The sequence below is a fragment of the Elephas maximus genome, chromosome 3, assembly GCF_024166365.1.
Source record: "Elephas maximus indicus isolate mEleMax1 chromosome 3, mEleMax1 primary haplotype, whole genome shotgun sequence".
Lineage (NCBI taxonomy): Eukaryota > Metazoa > Chordata > Mammalia > Proboscidea > Elephantidae > Elephas > Elephas maximus.
The window spans coordinates 18823171-18835188 of NC_064821.1; the positions used below are offsets into that span (position 1 = coordinate 18823171).

At 42.3% G+C, this 12018-nt stretch overlaps 2 protein-coding genes across 2 annotated transcripts in view; both read right to left on the minus strand.

The window, feature by feature from the left end:
* Nucleotides 1-8941, minus strand: part of LOC126074020 (zinc finger protein 678-like) — a 46876-nt gene extending 37935 nt beyond the window's left edge. Inside the window, exon 1 of the mRNA XM_049881366.1 lies at nucleotides 7313-8941. Within this exon, the coding sequence (XP_049737323.1) occupies nucleotides 7626-8885 (1260 nt within the window). The 5' untranslated portion in view covers nucleotides 8886-8941 and the 3' untranslated portion in view covers nucleotides 7313-7625. The remainder of the gene's footprint in view (nucleotides 1-7312) is intronic.
* Nucleotides 8890-11226, minus strand: LOC126070974 (zinc finger protein 699-like). The gene is made up of 4 exons (XM_049875291.1): nucleotides 11062-11226; nucleotides 9587-9710; nucleotides 8952-9225; nucleotides 8890-8910 (listed from the first exon to the last, which is right to left on the minus strand). The coding sequence occupies exons 1-4, from the start codon at nucleotides 11090-11092 to the stop codon at nucleotides 8890-8892; spliced, it is 450 nt and encodes a 149-aa protein (XP_049731248.1). The 5' UTR covers nucleotides 11093-11226.
* Between the last annotated feature and the right edge of the window lie 792 nt (nucleotides 11227-12018).

The window sequence follows — 12018 nt, forward strand, 5'->3', positions numbered from 1 at the left end:
TAAGCCCCATCTTGGACCCGAACTCCGCTCTCTGTGTGTAGAGTTCTCCAAGCTTTATTGAGGATTACTTTCTCTTTCATTTTGTCTGGATTTGTTTTATCTTTAATTTGTCCTAGGATTGGTGCTCAATTTTGTCTAGACAGAGGTTAATTTACCCCTCAAAGCCTCAACAGCTACCAAAGTAATTCTGCTTTCAGAGAGCTCTGAGTCACTCTAAGCCACAACATTAAGGCACAGCTTCCTACAAGGAAGACCAGTTAATACAACTGTTACTCAAATTTATGCACAACCACTAATGCTAAAGATGAAGAAATCGAAGATTTTTGCCAACTTCTGCAATCTGAAATTGATCATTCAGCCAGGATGTATTGATAGTTACTGGTGATTGGAATGTGAAAGTTGGAAAGAAAAAAGGATCGGTAGTTGGAAAATATGGCCTCGGTGACAGAAATGATGCTTGAGATCACATGATAGAATTTTGCAAGACCAGCTAATGAAGACTAGAGGAACCCCCAAATGTATTGCCTTGAGATAATCTTTAAACTTTGAACCAAAGCAATCTCCTGAGGTCATCTTTAAACCAAGTAACAGTTTTGCTCAATTTGTAAAGAATGTTTGACTTAAAAATTGCACTCTTTTATCTGGAAATGTCCTAATTTCACCATTATATTTGAGAGACAGTTTTGCTGGATATATAATTCTTGGCTGGCAATTTTTTTCCTCAAGGCTTTATATATGTCATCCCATTGTCTTCTTGCCTGCACGGTTTCTGCTGAGTAGTCAAAGCTTAGGCCTCTTGAATCTCCTTTGTAGATGACTTTTAGTGTATTCCCAGCCTCTCTTAATATTCTTCTTTGTCTTTGGTTTTGGCAAGTTTGATTATGTCTTGGTGCCTTTCTTTTGGGATCTACCCTGTGTAGGGTTCGATGAGCTTCTTGGATAGATATCTTCTCATCTTCCATGGTATCAAAGAAGTTTTCTGCCAAGAAATCCTCAACAATTCTATTTTCTGTTATCCACCTCCCCCCGCCCCGTTCCAGTACCCCAGGTCACTTGTAGGTTATTCCTCTTGATAAGAGTCCGAAATAATTTTTTAGGATTTTTTTTTTCATTTTTTAAAATTCTTTTATCTGATTTTTCCTCAGTTAAGGCCATGTCAAGTGCTTCATCTTCAATCTCAGTAATGCTGACTTCCATTGCCTCAGTTCTGCTATGGTATTCTGTTGTCTAATTCTGAAATTTTATTGTTAATCTTTTGGATTTGTTTGCTGTCTGGGGATTCTTGCAGCCTCTTAAATTTGTCATTATGCTCTTGTGTAGCCTTCTTAAGTTCCTCTGTTGCTTTGTGTGTCCCTTTGTATGGTCTGCGTTTTGCCTATCTCCTTCCCGATCTCTTGAAGAGCTCTGCATATTAATCTTTTGAATTCCACTTCTGGTAATTCCAAGCAGTTTTCTTCCTCTGAGAGGTTTCTTGGTTCTTTGTTTCAGTCACTTGCTGAAGCCATCATGGTGTGCCTCCTCATGTGATTTGATATTGACTGTTGTCGCTGAGCCATCAGTAAGTTATTATATTTATTTATTTTATGTTTGCTTACTGTGTCCTAGTTTCTTGTTTTGATATGACCAAATAGTCTGGTCTTGTGAGCTACTTTGATTATTGGCATCTTTGAAGCTGTCACATCCTGTCACCAGGAGGTTTGAGCTGTTACTAGGTATGTGAGCCCAAGAGTCCATTAAATTTTCTTGTGTGGATTCAGCTCTGGTATCCAGGTAGTCGGTCACTGAGTGTGTGGTGCAGGCTGTCACTTACAGTCCTAGATGGGCAGGGGTGATTGGAGAAGGCAGGTATCTGGCTGCAGTAGGGAGTTATGTGCTGAGCAAAGCAGGGGGCTGATGGCTGCCTGAGTCCCTGAGTGGAAGGCATGTCCTTGTTCCCTAGAGTGCGTAGGTGGGTGGGTTTTGCAGCCACACTTGGGGCACTCAATGCTGTTGGCTGTAAGGACCGGGAGATACCACTTATTCTTGGACCCCTGTCATGGGTGGTTAGGTGGAGTGAGTGGAGCTACCAGTCCTCAAGCCCCTGATGTGGGTGAGGACCCTGCTTAATGGGCAGAGCGGTATCAAATATCACGAATCTGCCACTTCCCCTTACAGCTGCTGCAGCTGAAAATAGGCTTCAGGTATATACCCTGTCGTACTGTGCTAATGAGGGCCTACACTGTTGAAATGGGCCCACACAGGTATATGCAGGGGTGAAAGGCATTCAAAATCTGTGGATACCCTGTTCCTGTGCTTAGGCAAAGGGGCTGTGCCTGCCCTGAGTTCCCAGCTTAGGGGAGCTGGCAGATTATTTTTTCCTGTTAATTTGTTCCCTTCTCCAAAGCCAGGAGAACGTCTCGGGGCATGTGATGGGTCCTACTTCCGGCCTAGGGGGTTCAGCAATCACTGAAGCCAGACCAGGACCTGGAGCAGAGCAGGGAGGGGGCAGGTAAATGAGAGAGAGGTACTTCCCGAAGGGCTGAAGGTTTTTTTGATCCGCATGGTAGGGTAGATGCCTGTACTTACATTTCGCCAATTCAGAGCTGCTTCTCCATGGTTCCAGAGGCTTGAGGAGACTCTCCACTGCTTGGTTTCTCCCAGTGGAAAACACATCCTGAGTGCTGCTGCTTGCCTCAGCCCACGCGTGCTGGCCGATCCAGCTGGCAGGGTGCCAGCCAGGTCAGGTCCGGCAAATCCTTGCTCTCTCTGCCTCCCTCGATGCTCAGTCTGACTCCTCAACTTTGTCTTTGATATTCAGGGCTCCTAGATTGTCAAATGTAATTGACTCACTTGTTTTTTCGGGTCTTTGTTGTAAGAGGGACCACAGGAAGCGTCAGACTACTCCACCATCTTGGCCCTGCCTCCACACTGCACTCTTTTAAACAGTTATCTATATGAGATCAGATTGAAAACAGTAACTCAGAGCACAGATGAGCTGTTCAGAGGGCAATAACCCAATGTTACTGGTGGTGAAACAGTTTGGGTAGTGATAGAATGGTGATACACCATGCAGAAAGTAACTAATATCACTGAATTATACATGTAGAAACTGTTGAAACGGAGTGCTGTGTACATTTTCACCAAAAATAAAATATTCTAAAAAAAGAGGGAACGTGGGAAAGATAAGATTGGTAGTTTCTAATAAAGGTAGACATAAACGTTCCGTATGGCACAGCAATCCCACTCATAAGAATATACGTGAGAAAACTGAAACATTATGTTCAGACACATACAAAAATCCATGCTAGAATGTTTTATAGCTGTTTTATTCATAAAACAGGAAAAAACTCAAATGTTCTTCCACTGTTGAATACACCAACCGATATGTGTATACAATGGAGTACTACCAAGCAACAAAAGAAACAAACTTGATATACTTATCAATGTAGCTCAATCTCAAATTCATTACTAAATAACAGGAGCCAGAATTTAAAAGCAACATAGTGAATGACATGTATAGGGACAGTTGCCAGGAAGGTTTGATTAAAAAAGAATATTTTTAGAGGGAAGACAACTCTTCTGTAGTCATCGTGGTACTGGTTATATGACTTCATTTCCGAAACTCTTACTACTGTGCATTGCAAAAGTAATTTACTAAAAAAATTAAAGAATGAATAATGAAGAAAACTGCAAATTAGAGCGATGCAAAGTGACTTCAGAAATCAGTCTTGCCTTTCCAAGAGAATCCCTGTTAATGTTCTAGGCTCCTCTACAAGCTGGTTTGTCTGCATATATGTGTTTAATATAACTGTTACCCTTACTATTTCATACCCTGCCTTTCTTTCAAACAACAGTAAGCTATGGCTGCCTCTCCTACAGTGGGTAAACTTTTTCTCAAGAAATTTATTTCCTGACAGTAATATTTTGTGATGTGCAGCCAGGCATTTATTGAAAACTTCCTTCCTGTTATACACCGACACTGTTTCCAGACTTCAATATTTCCACAATCACTAGGATCAGTAGAAGGAGCCCTGGTAGTGCAGTGGATAAGCACCTGTCTGCTAACCGAAAGGCTGGCAGTTCAAACCTACCAGCCGCTCTGTGGGAGAAAGCTGTGGCCGTCTGTCTCCCTATGAGGCAGTTCTACTCTGTCCTGTAGTGTCGCTCTAAGTTGGAATCAACTCAGTGGCAATGGGCAGGATCAGCAGACATTATCGTGCCAGGGATTTCCATGATTTTGAAAGAATTACTGGGCCAAAGGGAGGCCTAATATGAATTCTTTTGTTACCTGGGACCACCATCTCACAGGCCCCTTATGTAAGGTGTAATGGAGGAAGCTCCCAGTTCAGCATCGGGCAGTGGCTTTGAGTAAATGACCAGGCTCCACAGTAGGTATGCACCCCAGGTGGAGCAGTAGTTGTCAGTCCAGTCCAGCCCAGTAATTGCAGCCTCAGCTCCTGGACTGGTAGACACTCCAAGAACCACAGAATTACCAAAAGCAGGACTCTCTCAAAATACAGGTTCTGGGCCTGTGCTGGACAGAAGTTCCATTGCTGCTAGGTTATGCTGTGGGTCCATATGAACCCAGAAGAGGAACCCTCCTTCCAGGGAACCCCTGCTTCTCACAGTACTGCTTGCAAGGTGCATTTTTGTGAGAGGTTTGGCTTCCTCATCAGTAAACCAAGGATCGTTTAAAAGTCTTCACAATGGATTGAATTATGTCCCCCCAAAAATGTGTGTATCAGTTTGGCTGGGCCATGATTCCCAGTATTGTGTGATTTTCCTATATGCTGTAATTCCTGCCTCTGTGATGTTAATGAGGGAGGATGGGCAGCAGTTGTGTTAGTGAGGGAGGACTCAGTCTACAAGATTGGATTGTGTCTTGAGGCAATCTCTTGAAATATAAGAGAGCAGAGAAATGGAGGACCTCATACCACCAAGAAAGCAGTGTTGGGAGCAGAGCGCATCCTTTGGACCTGGGGTACCTGCACAGACAAGCTCCTAGTCTGGCAGAAGATTGATGAGAAGGCCAACAAAGAGAGAAAGCCTTCCTCTGGAGATGACACCCCGAATTTGGACTTTTACCCCACTTTACTGTGAGAAAATAAACTTCTCTTTGTTAAAGCCATCCACTTGTGGTATTTATTATAGCAGCACTAGATGACTAAAACAGTCGTGGAGGATAAATGAGAGAAGCAATGGAAAAATGTTCCATACAGCACTACACATACAATATGGGATTTGATCAACACAGAACAAAAGACATTGCTTTCCATTACAAAGGCGGCTAAAAGGAAATACGCAAAACGAGACTGGTGGGATACTGAGTGATTTTTTGCTTTTCCATATAATTTCCCGTTAAAATCAGATTTTCTACAATAAGAACGATTATGTGAAAAAGTATACAAACTTTCAAAATATAGTTGATTAAAAAAACACTTCAGGATACAAATGTGTAATAAGGACAATATGTATATAAAAGAACCAAAATAATATGCTTATCTAAAGTTGGAAACCCTGGTGACGTAGTGGTTAAATGCTACAGCTGCTAACCAAAGGGTCAGCAGTTCAAATCCACCAGGCGCTCCTTGGAAACTATGGGGCAGTTCTACTCTGTCCTGTAAGGTCACTATGAGTTGGAACTGACTCGACGGCACTGGGTTTGGTTGTTTTTGGTGTGTAAAGTCGTGCTACAACTGAAAAGTAAGTTGGCTTACAGTCACAGTCTCTACATATGCAGTCTCACTGAATGAGGTCTCATTTGAGGGGTCCTAAAATGTGAGAAGGGACACTGAAGGAGTCCCTCACATCTTATAGGATCAATCCACAGTGTGATATTTCACATATTTTCTAAGAATTCCAAGATGTTTCTATGTTCCTTACATGCACATGATTTTTCAGAAATATGACTTCTTACATATTTAATATAGGTAATTAGTGGAGCCCTATTTTTTTTTACGGCTGCTAAACAAAAGGTCAGATCCACCAGGTGCTCCTTGGAAACCCTATGGGCAGTTCTCTCTGTCCCATAGCATTGCTTGAGTTGGAACTGACTTGATGGCAAGTTTTTTCCTATATGCATGAAACTTCACATCTTAGAAAGTACGGCAGGAAAAGCAAAAACTTTCCCTATATCACATTCCTTACACTACTATGGTTTCTCTCCCAGGTGTTTTCTTTCAGGTTTCTTTCTTTTTTTTTTTTTTGGTAAAGATGAGGGATTACCAAAAGCCTTCCAACATTACCTAACACATGTTTATTTCCAGTGTATCTTCTCACATGACTTCAAAAGGCTGAGAGAACTGAAGACTTTCCCTCATTCCTTACATACATCAGGCCTCTCTCCACTATGAGTTCTTAAATATTTACTGAGGAATGAGGAATAACTAAAAGCTTTCCCATATTCCTTACATTCCTAAGGTCTCTCTCCACTGTGAAGTCTTTTATGTCTAGTGAGGTATGAAGACTAAGGCTTTCCAACATCATAAGGCATCCCTGCACTGTAAACTCTATTCTATGGTTAGTGAGGGATGAAGACCAACTAAAGGCTTTCCCACATTCCTTACTATTCATAAAGCTTCTGTAAAAATGGCACGGCATTAGAAGCCATCGTCTGCCTTCACGAGGAGGAGAAAGAATCACCATCATCATCAGCCCAAAGCCCAAAGCTGATGCCTATAAGGTGGAAATCAAACAAAACCTCCACTCTCCAAACTATCAATTCTGACACCAGCCATCCCATCCACAGCACTCTGTACCTCTCTACTGGTTCGATAATTCATTGCAATGGCCACAACGAACTCAAAGACAATACTCACAATTAATGGAGTTTATTAGGGAAATAACAGGTTACAATTCAGGATCAGGATAAACACAGAAGTAACACCTCAGGACACAGTTCTTCGATAAGGACTGCGTCTTGGCCTCTGTCACTGCACCCTGGTCAGGGCCTTGCTGCTGCTGCTACCTGCTTGGGTCTGCGACCTGCTGACAGCCTCTGCCCTGCTCAGTCAAGTGTTAGACCTCTTTAGTCAGGCTGATAAGTACCCAGCAGCACCCCGCTCCGCCAGCAAGCCTCCTGACCAAAGGTGCTCAGTTCTTGTTCCTTGGAACAGTAAGTCTAGCTCCACCAACTAGTGCCAGGAGGCATCCCTCTCTACCACAAAGCTTCCTGCCCGAAAGCACTCAGCTCTCTCACTGTGTGGACTGGCGAGCCCACTGTGGCTGCCTCACTCGGAGGGCCAGAAAGCCAATCATGCAATCTTGGGCCGGTCTTGTGGTTCTGGTGCTGTATGTTCCCTGTTGTGCTTGCCACTGCTCCTCACTGCCTCACGCCAGTCCTCCTACAATGTTAAACTCCTCTGTCTCCTGGGTCTAGAAGGTTCCCAGTGCAAGGACCACAGGTTCACAAGATGCACTCCATTCCTGGCCTTTCTTCTTGATGGTAGTCAGGTTCTTCTACCCTTCTATAGGATCAGCTCCTTTTTAAACCTATTGATATGGCAAAACGGACCAATCCCCTACAAGGGCTCCATTCACCTTATTTGCATAGTCCCACCCAATCATTTTGTGCGAGTTACAAAACCATGGCTAGAAGGGCCATATGATAGCAATTTAGTGTGCCACAGGTTCTGTCCACTGAGGTCTTATATGACCAGTGAAGTGTGAGAACTAAGGGCTTTCCCACATTCCTTACCATCAGAAGGCCTACCTTCATGGTAAGTTCTAACATGTTTATGGAAGGATGAGAAACAACTAAAGGCTTTCTCACACTCCTTACATTCATAAGGCTTCTCACCACTGTGAGTTCTAACATGGTCATTGAGGTGTGAGGACTGAAAAAAGGCTTTCCCACATTCCTTACATTCATAAGGCCTCTCTCCACTGTGCAATCTCAGATGGGTAGTGAGGTTTGAGGATCTACTAAAGGCTTTCCCACATTCTTTACATTTATAAGGCCTGTACCCATTGTGAACTCTTATATGGCCAGTGAGGTATGAAAACCATCTAAAAGATTTTCCACATTCCTTACACTCATAAGGCTTTTCTCCACTGTGAATTCTTATATGTCCAGTGAGTTGTGAAAACTGACTAAAGGCTTTCCCACATTCCTTACATTCATAAGGCTTCTCTCCACTGTGAACTCTTAAATGTCTAGTGAGTTGTGAAAACTGATTAAAAGTTTTCCCACATTCTTTACATTCATAAGGCCTCACTTCATTGTGTGTTATTATATGGGCAGTGAGGTGTGAGGATCGTCTAAAGGCTTTCCCACATTCTTCACATTCATAAGGCTTCTCTCCACTGTGAATTCTTACATGTCTAGTGAGTTGTGAAAACTGACTAAAGGCTTTTCCACATTCCTTACATTCATAAGGCTTCTCTCCACTGTGAACTCTCATGTGTCTAGTGAGTTGTGTAAATTGCTTAAAGGCTTTCCTACATTCTTTACATTCATAAGGCTTCTCTTCACTGTGCGTTATTATATGGGTACTGAGGTGTGAGGACCGACTAAAGGTTTTCCCACATTCCTTACATTCATAAGGCTTCTCTCCACTGTGAGATCTTACATGTATAGTAAGAGATGAGAAACAAGTAAAGGCTTTCCCACATTCCTTGCATTCATAAGGCCTCTCTCCACTGTGAGTTTTTGTATGTCTAATGAGGTCTGAGGGCCAACTAAAGGCTTTCCCACACTCCTTACATTCATAAGGCCTCTCTCCACTGTGAGATCTTACATGTGCAGTGAGAGATGAAAAACAGCGAAAGGCTTTCCCACATTCCTTACATTCATAAGGCCTCTCTTTACTGTGAGTTCGTGTACGTCTAGTGAGACTTGAGAGATAACTAAAGGCCTTCCCACACTCCTTACATTCATAAGGCCTCTCTCCACTGTGAGTTCTCATATGTTTAGTGAGGGGTAAGGAACAACTACAAGGTTTCCCATAATCCTTACATTTACAAAGTTTCGCATGAAGTTTTAGGTAAGGACAAGTGCAGCCTTCTCCACATTCCTTACAATGATAAGGTGTGTATCCAGTGTGAGATCTGATATGATTTTTAAATGACAAATGATCCATAAAGGCTTTTCCACACTCAAGGGATCCAATAGGATTTACTCCAGCAATTCTTCTGAGGCTAGTAAAATTCCCAATCCAGCTGAAAGTTTTTCCACACTGATTATCTTCTTCAACTTTATTTACTTTACCATTGTTACTTTCACAGAGGCTCTCTACTGAATATATTCTGTTAAAAATAGGAAGCATGTTGTTAGAATTAAAGTTTTACCATTTCACAATTACTATACGCAATGTGTTTTTTGCCGAGTTGTCTCGTGTTGCATAGGTTGAATCATCTCACAGAGGGTACTACCATTATACTCACAGTGTTTCTAAATAATGAGCTTTCTAGTAATTAGGTACAAGTGAAATATGTTTCAAATACTCAATAACTGATTCACATTTGTGGAAATACTGTGTTGTGAAAATTTTGTGAACACACCACTTTAGAACTACTCTTACACACACACACACACAAATATCACAACAGCCTAAGACTCTCCTGAGGCACTGAGGCACCGTTCACTGTCATGTGAATAATAACTCACCTCATGTGCCTTCCCTGGTTGTTGTGTTGAAGTTCAATGCCATGGAATTCACAGATATCTCCTAACATGGAGGACCAGGAATCATTCTTCATGGACATTTGTCCACTGTTACCCTGTTTCAAAACTGAAACAATTTTAAGTGGAGTTTCACAGATGAAAAAAAACAAACAGGAAATTTTATGAGTAACAGACACATGAGAAAAAAAGTGAGGCGTCTGACTGTTACAGGACTTTGGCAATGGTCAAGACAGTTAAGAAATTTACTAAGAAATAATTCCGTGACAATTCACAGTGATCGTGACATACCAAAAAACCGAACCAAACCATTGCCGTTGAGTTGATTCCAAATCATAGTGACCCTAGAGGAGAGAGTAGAAGTGCCCCATAGAGTTTCCAAGGTGCACCTGGGGGATTCAAACTGCCAACCTTTTGGTTGGCAGCTGTAGCTCTTAACTACTACACCACCAGGGTTCCCAGTGGTGAGATAAGTAGAGTGTAATTAGGAATGCAAAATTAAAAAGTATCGCAAACAATACAAGTGCATAAAGATAGTATTAAAACAGGAAATGGAGGAGGTCTGTTCCCACAAACAAACAAGGCATGAGATGGTTGATGAAAACTCAAAAAAGTCAGCTCAGGTTCATGTGTAAGTCCACTTCCTCAAAGCAAAAGAGATTTTTTCAAATTGATTTCTTTCAATGTAATTTCATCTCAGCAGGACTGGTCCTTCAAAGGATTCTTGCCTTCCTGGTGCTCCCTGATAGTACAGTTCTGGATAAGTCCTATCTCCATTCTTCTAAGATCTTCCCTTTGCTTCTCAGGGAGGAAAATTAGTGTGGTTGACATGGTTCTCACAGGGAAAGACAGATCATGAGGGAAGACAGACAAGTACACTTCTCTGATGTTGAACCAACACTCTGGTCTCCACTGTCTCTATAAACAGACAGTTGTGAATGTATTTTTCACAAAATAATCACATTAAATTTGTAATAAACATGGTAAAACACTAACAAGGTCCCAAACCACAAATTTCTCTTTGCCACAAAGTGAACCCTGAAGCCAATGCTCAGGCTTAAAACACTTAAAGAGGCCTCAAGGCTTTTAACAACAGCAGTCAGTTTAATACATAGATTTTACTATCATAAGGAAGCTACTAAGTCCCATACTCATTAAAAACCAAGCCCATTGCCGTCAAGTCAATTTTGACACATAACGACTGTACAGGACAGAGTAGAACTGCCCCCATAGAGTTTCCAAGGAGCGCCTGGTGGATCTGAACTGCCAGCCTTTTGATTAGCAGCCATAGCACTTAACCACTATGCCAACAGGGTTTCCCTAAGCCCCATGAGGGCAGTGAAAACACCTGTCATGCTTACCAATGTATTCCAATTCCTCAGTCCAAATCCTAGAAGGTCGATGAGTACAATATATTTATTCACTAAATAAGTAAACAAGAAAAATGAAGCCATCCTTACCTAAGTCCAGGTTCCTAAAGGTTTCCATCATCACATCTGTGTAGAGTTTCCTCTGAGAAAAATCCAGCAAAGCCCACTCTTCCTGGGTAAATTCCACAGCTACATCCTCAAAGACCACTGAGTCCTAAAACATCACACACATTCAGGATCAGCAAGGTACCGTTTTTCCCAATGCATGCAAAAGTATGAATGAGGCTGAAAGTCTTGGGGAACTGAAAATTCATAGGGAGGTCACACAGGTTCTATGTTCTACTTAGACTTTGGCCATCAGCACTGTCCCCTCACAAACTAAGTTATGACATACGGCTGGACAGTTGATTTAGCCCTGAGGTAGGACACTGAAGGTGTACTGTTGGCCTTGCCAGCTGAAGGCAAACTGCTTTTGGTGGTCCTTTGAAAGAGGTATGGAAAAAAAGACATTGGCCAAATCAGTAGGTGCATACTAGGTACCAAAAGATGTATTAACTTGCTCAAGCAATGAAACCACATGTGGAACAGCAGCTGCAATTGCAGTCACCATCTGGTTAAGTTTTCGACAAGCCACTATCATTCTCCAAGATCCATCTGTTTTTTGCACAGGCCAAACAGGCAAATGGAATGGGGACGTGGTTAGAATCACCACCCCTGCATCCTTTAAGTCCATGATGGTGGCATAATCTCTGCAATCCTTCCAGGAATGTAGTACTGCTTTTGGTTTGCTATTTTCCTAGGTAGGGGCAGTTCTAATGGCTTCCACTTGGCTTTTCCTACCATAATAACCTTAACTACATTTGTCAGGGATCCAATGTGGGGGTTCCCCCAGTTGCTGAGTATATCTATTCCAATTATGTATTCTGGAACTAGGGAATTCACAACAGGATGGGTTTCGGGGGCCCACTGGACCTACTGTGAGACGTACATGAGCTAAGACTCCATTAACAACCTGACCTCCATATGCTGCCACTCTGACTTGTGGGC

Excerpts from the sequence above, each read along its gene's own strand:
- LOC126070974 (XM_049875291.1), bottom strand. The coding sequence starts at position 11,092 with ATGATGGAAACCTTTAGGAACCTGGACTTAG. Across the intron at positions 9,226-9,586 it reads AACCAGGGAAGGCACATGAG|AATATATTCAGTAGAGAGCC; the intron begins GTGAGTTATTAT and ends TATTTTTAACAG. Across the intron at positions 8,911-8,951 it reads GTCCTTACCTAAAACTTCAT|TTGTTCCTTACCCCTCACTA; the intron begins GCGAAACTTTGT and ends GAAACCTTGTAG.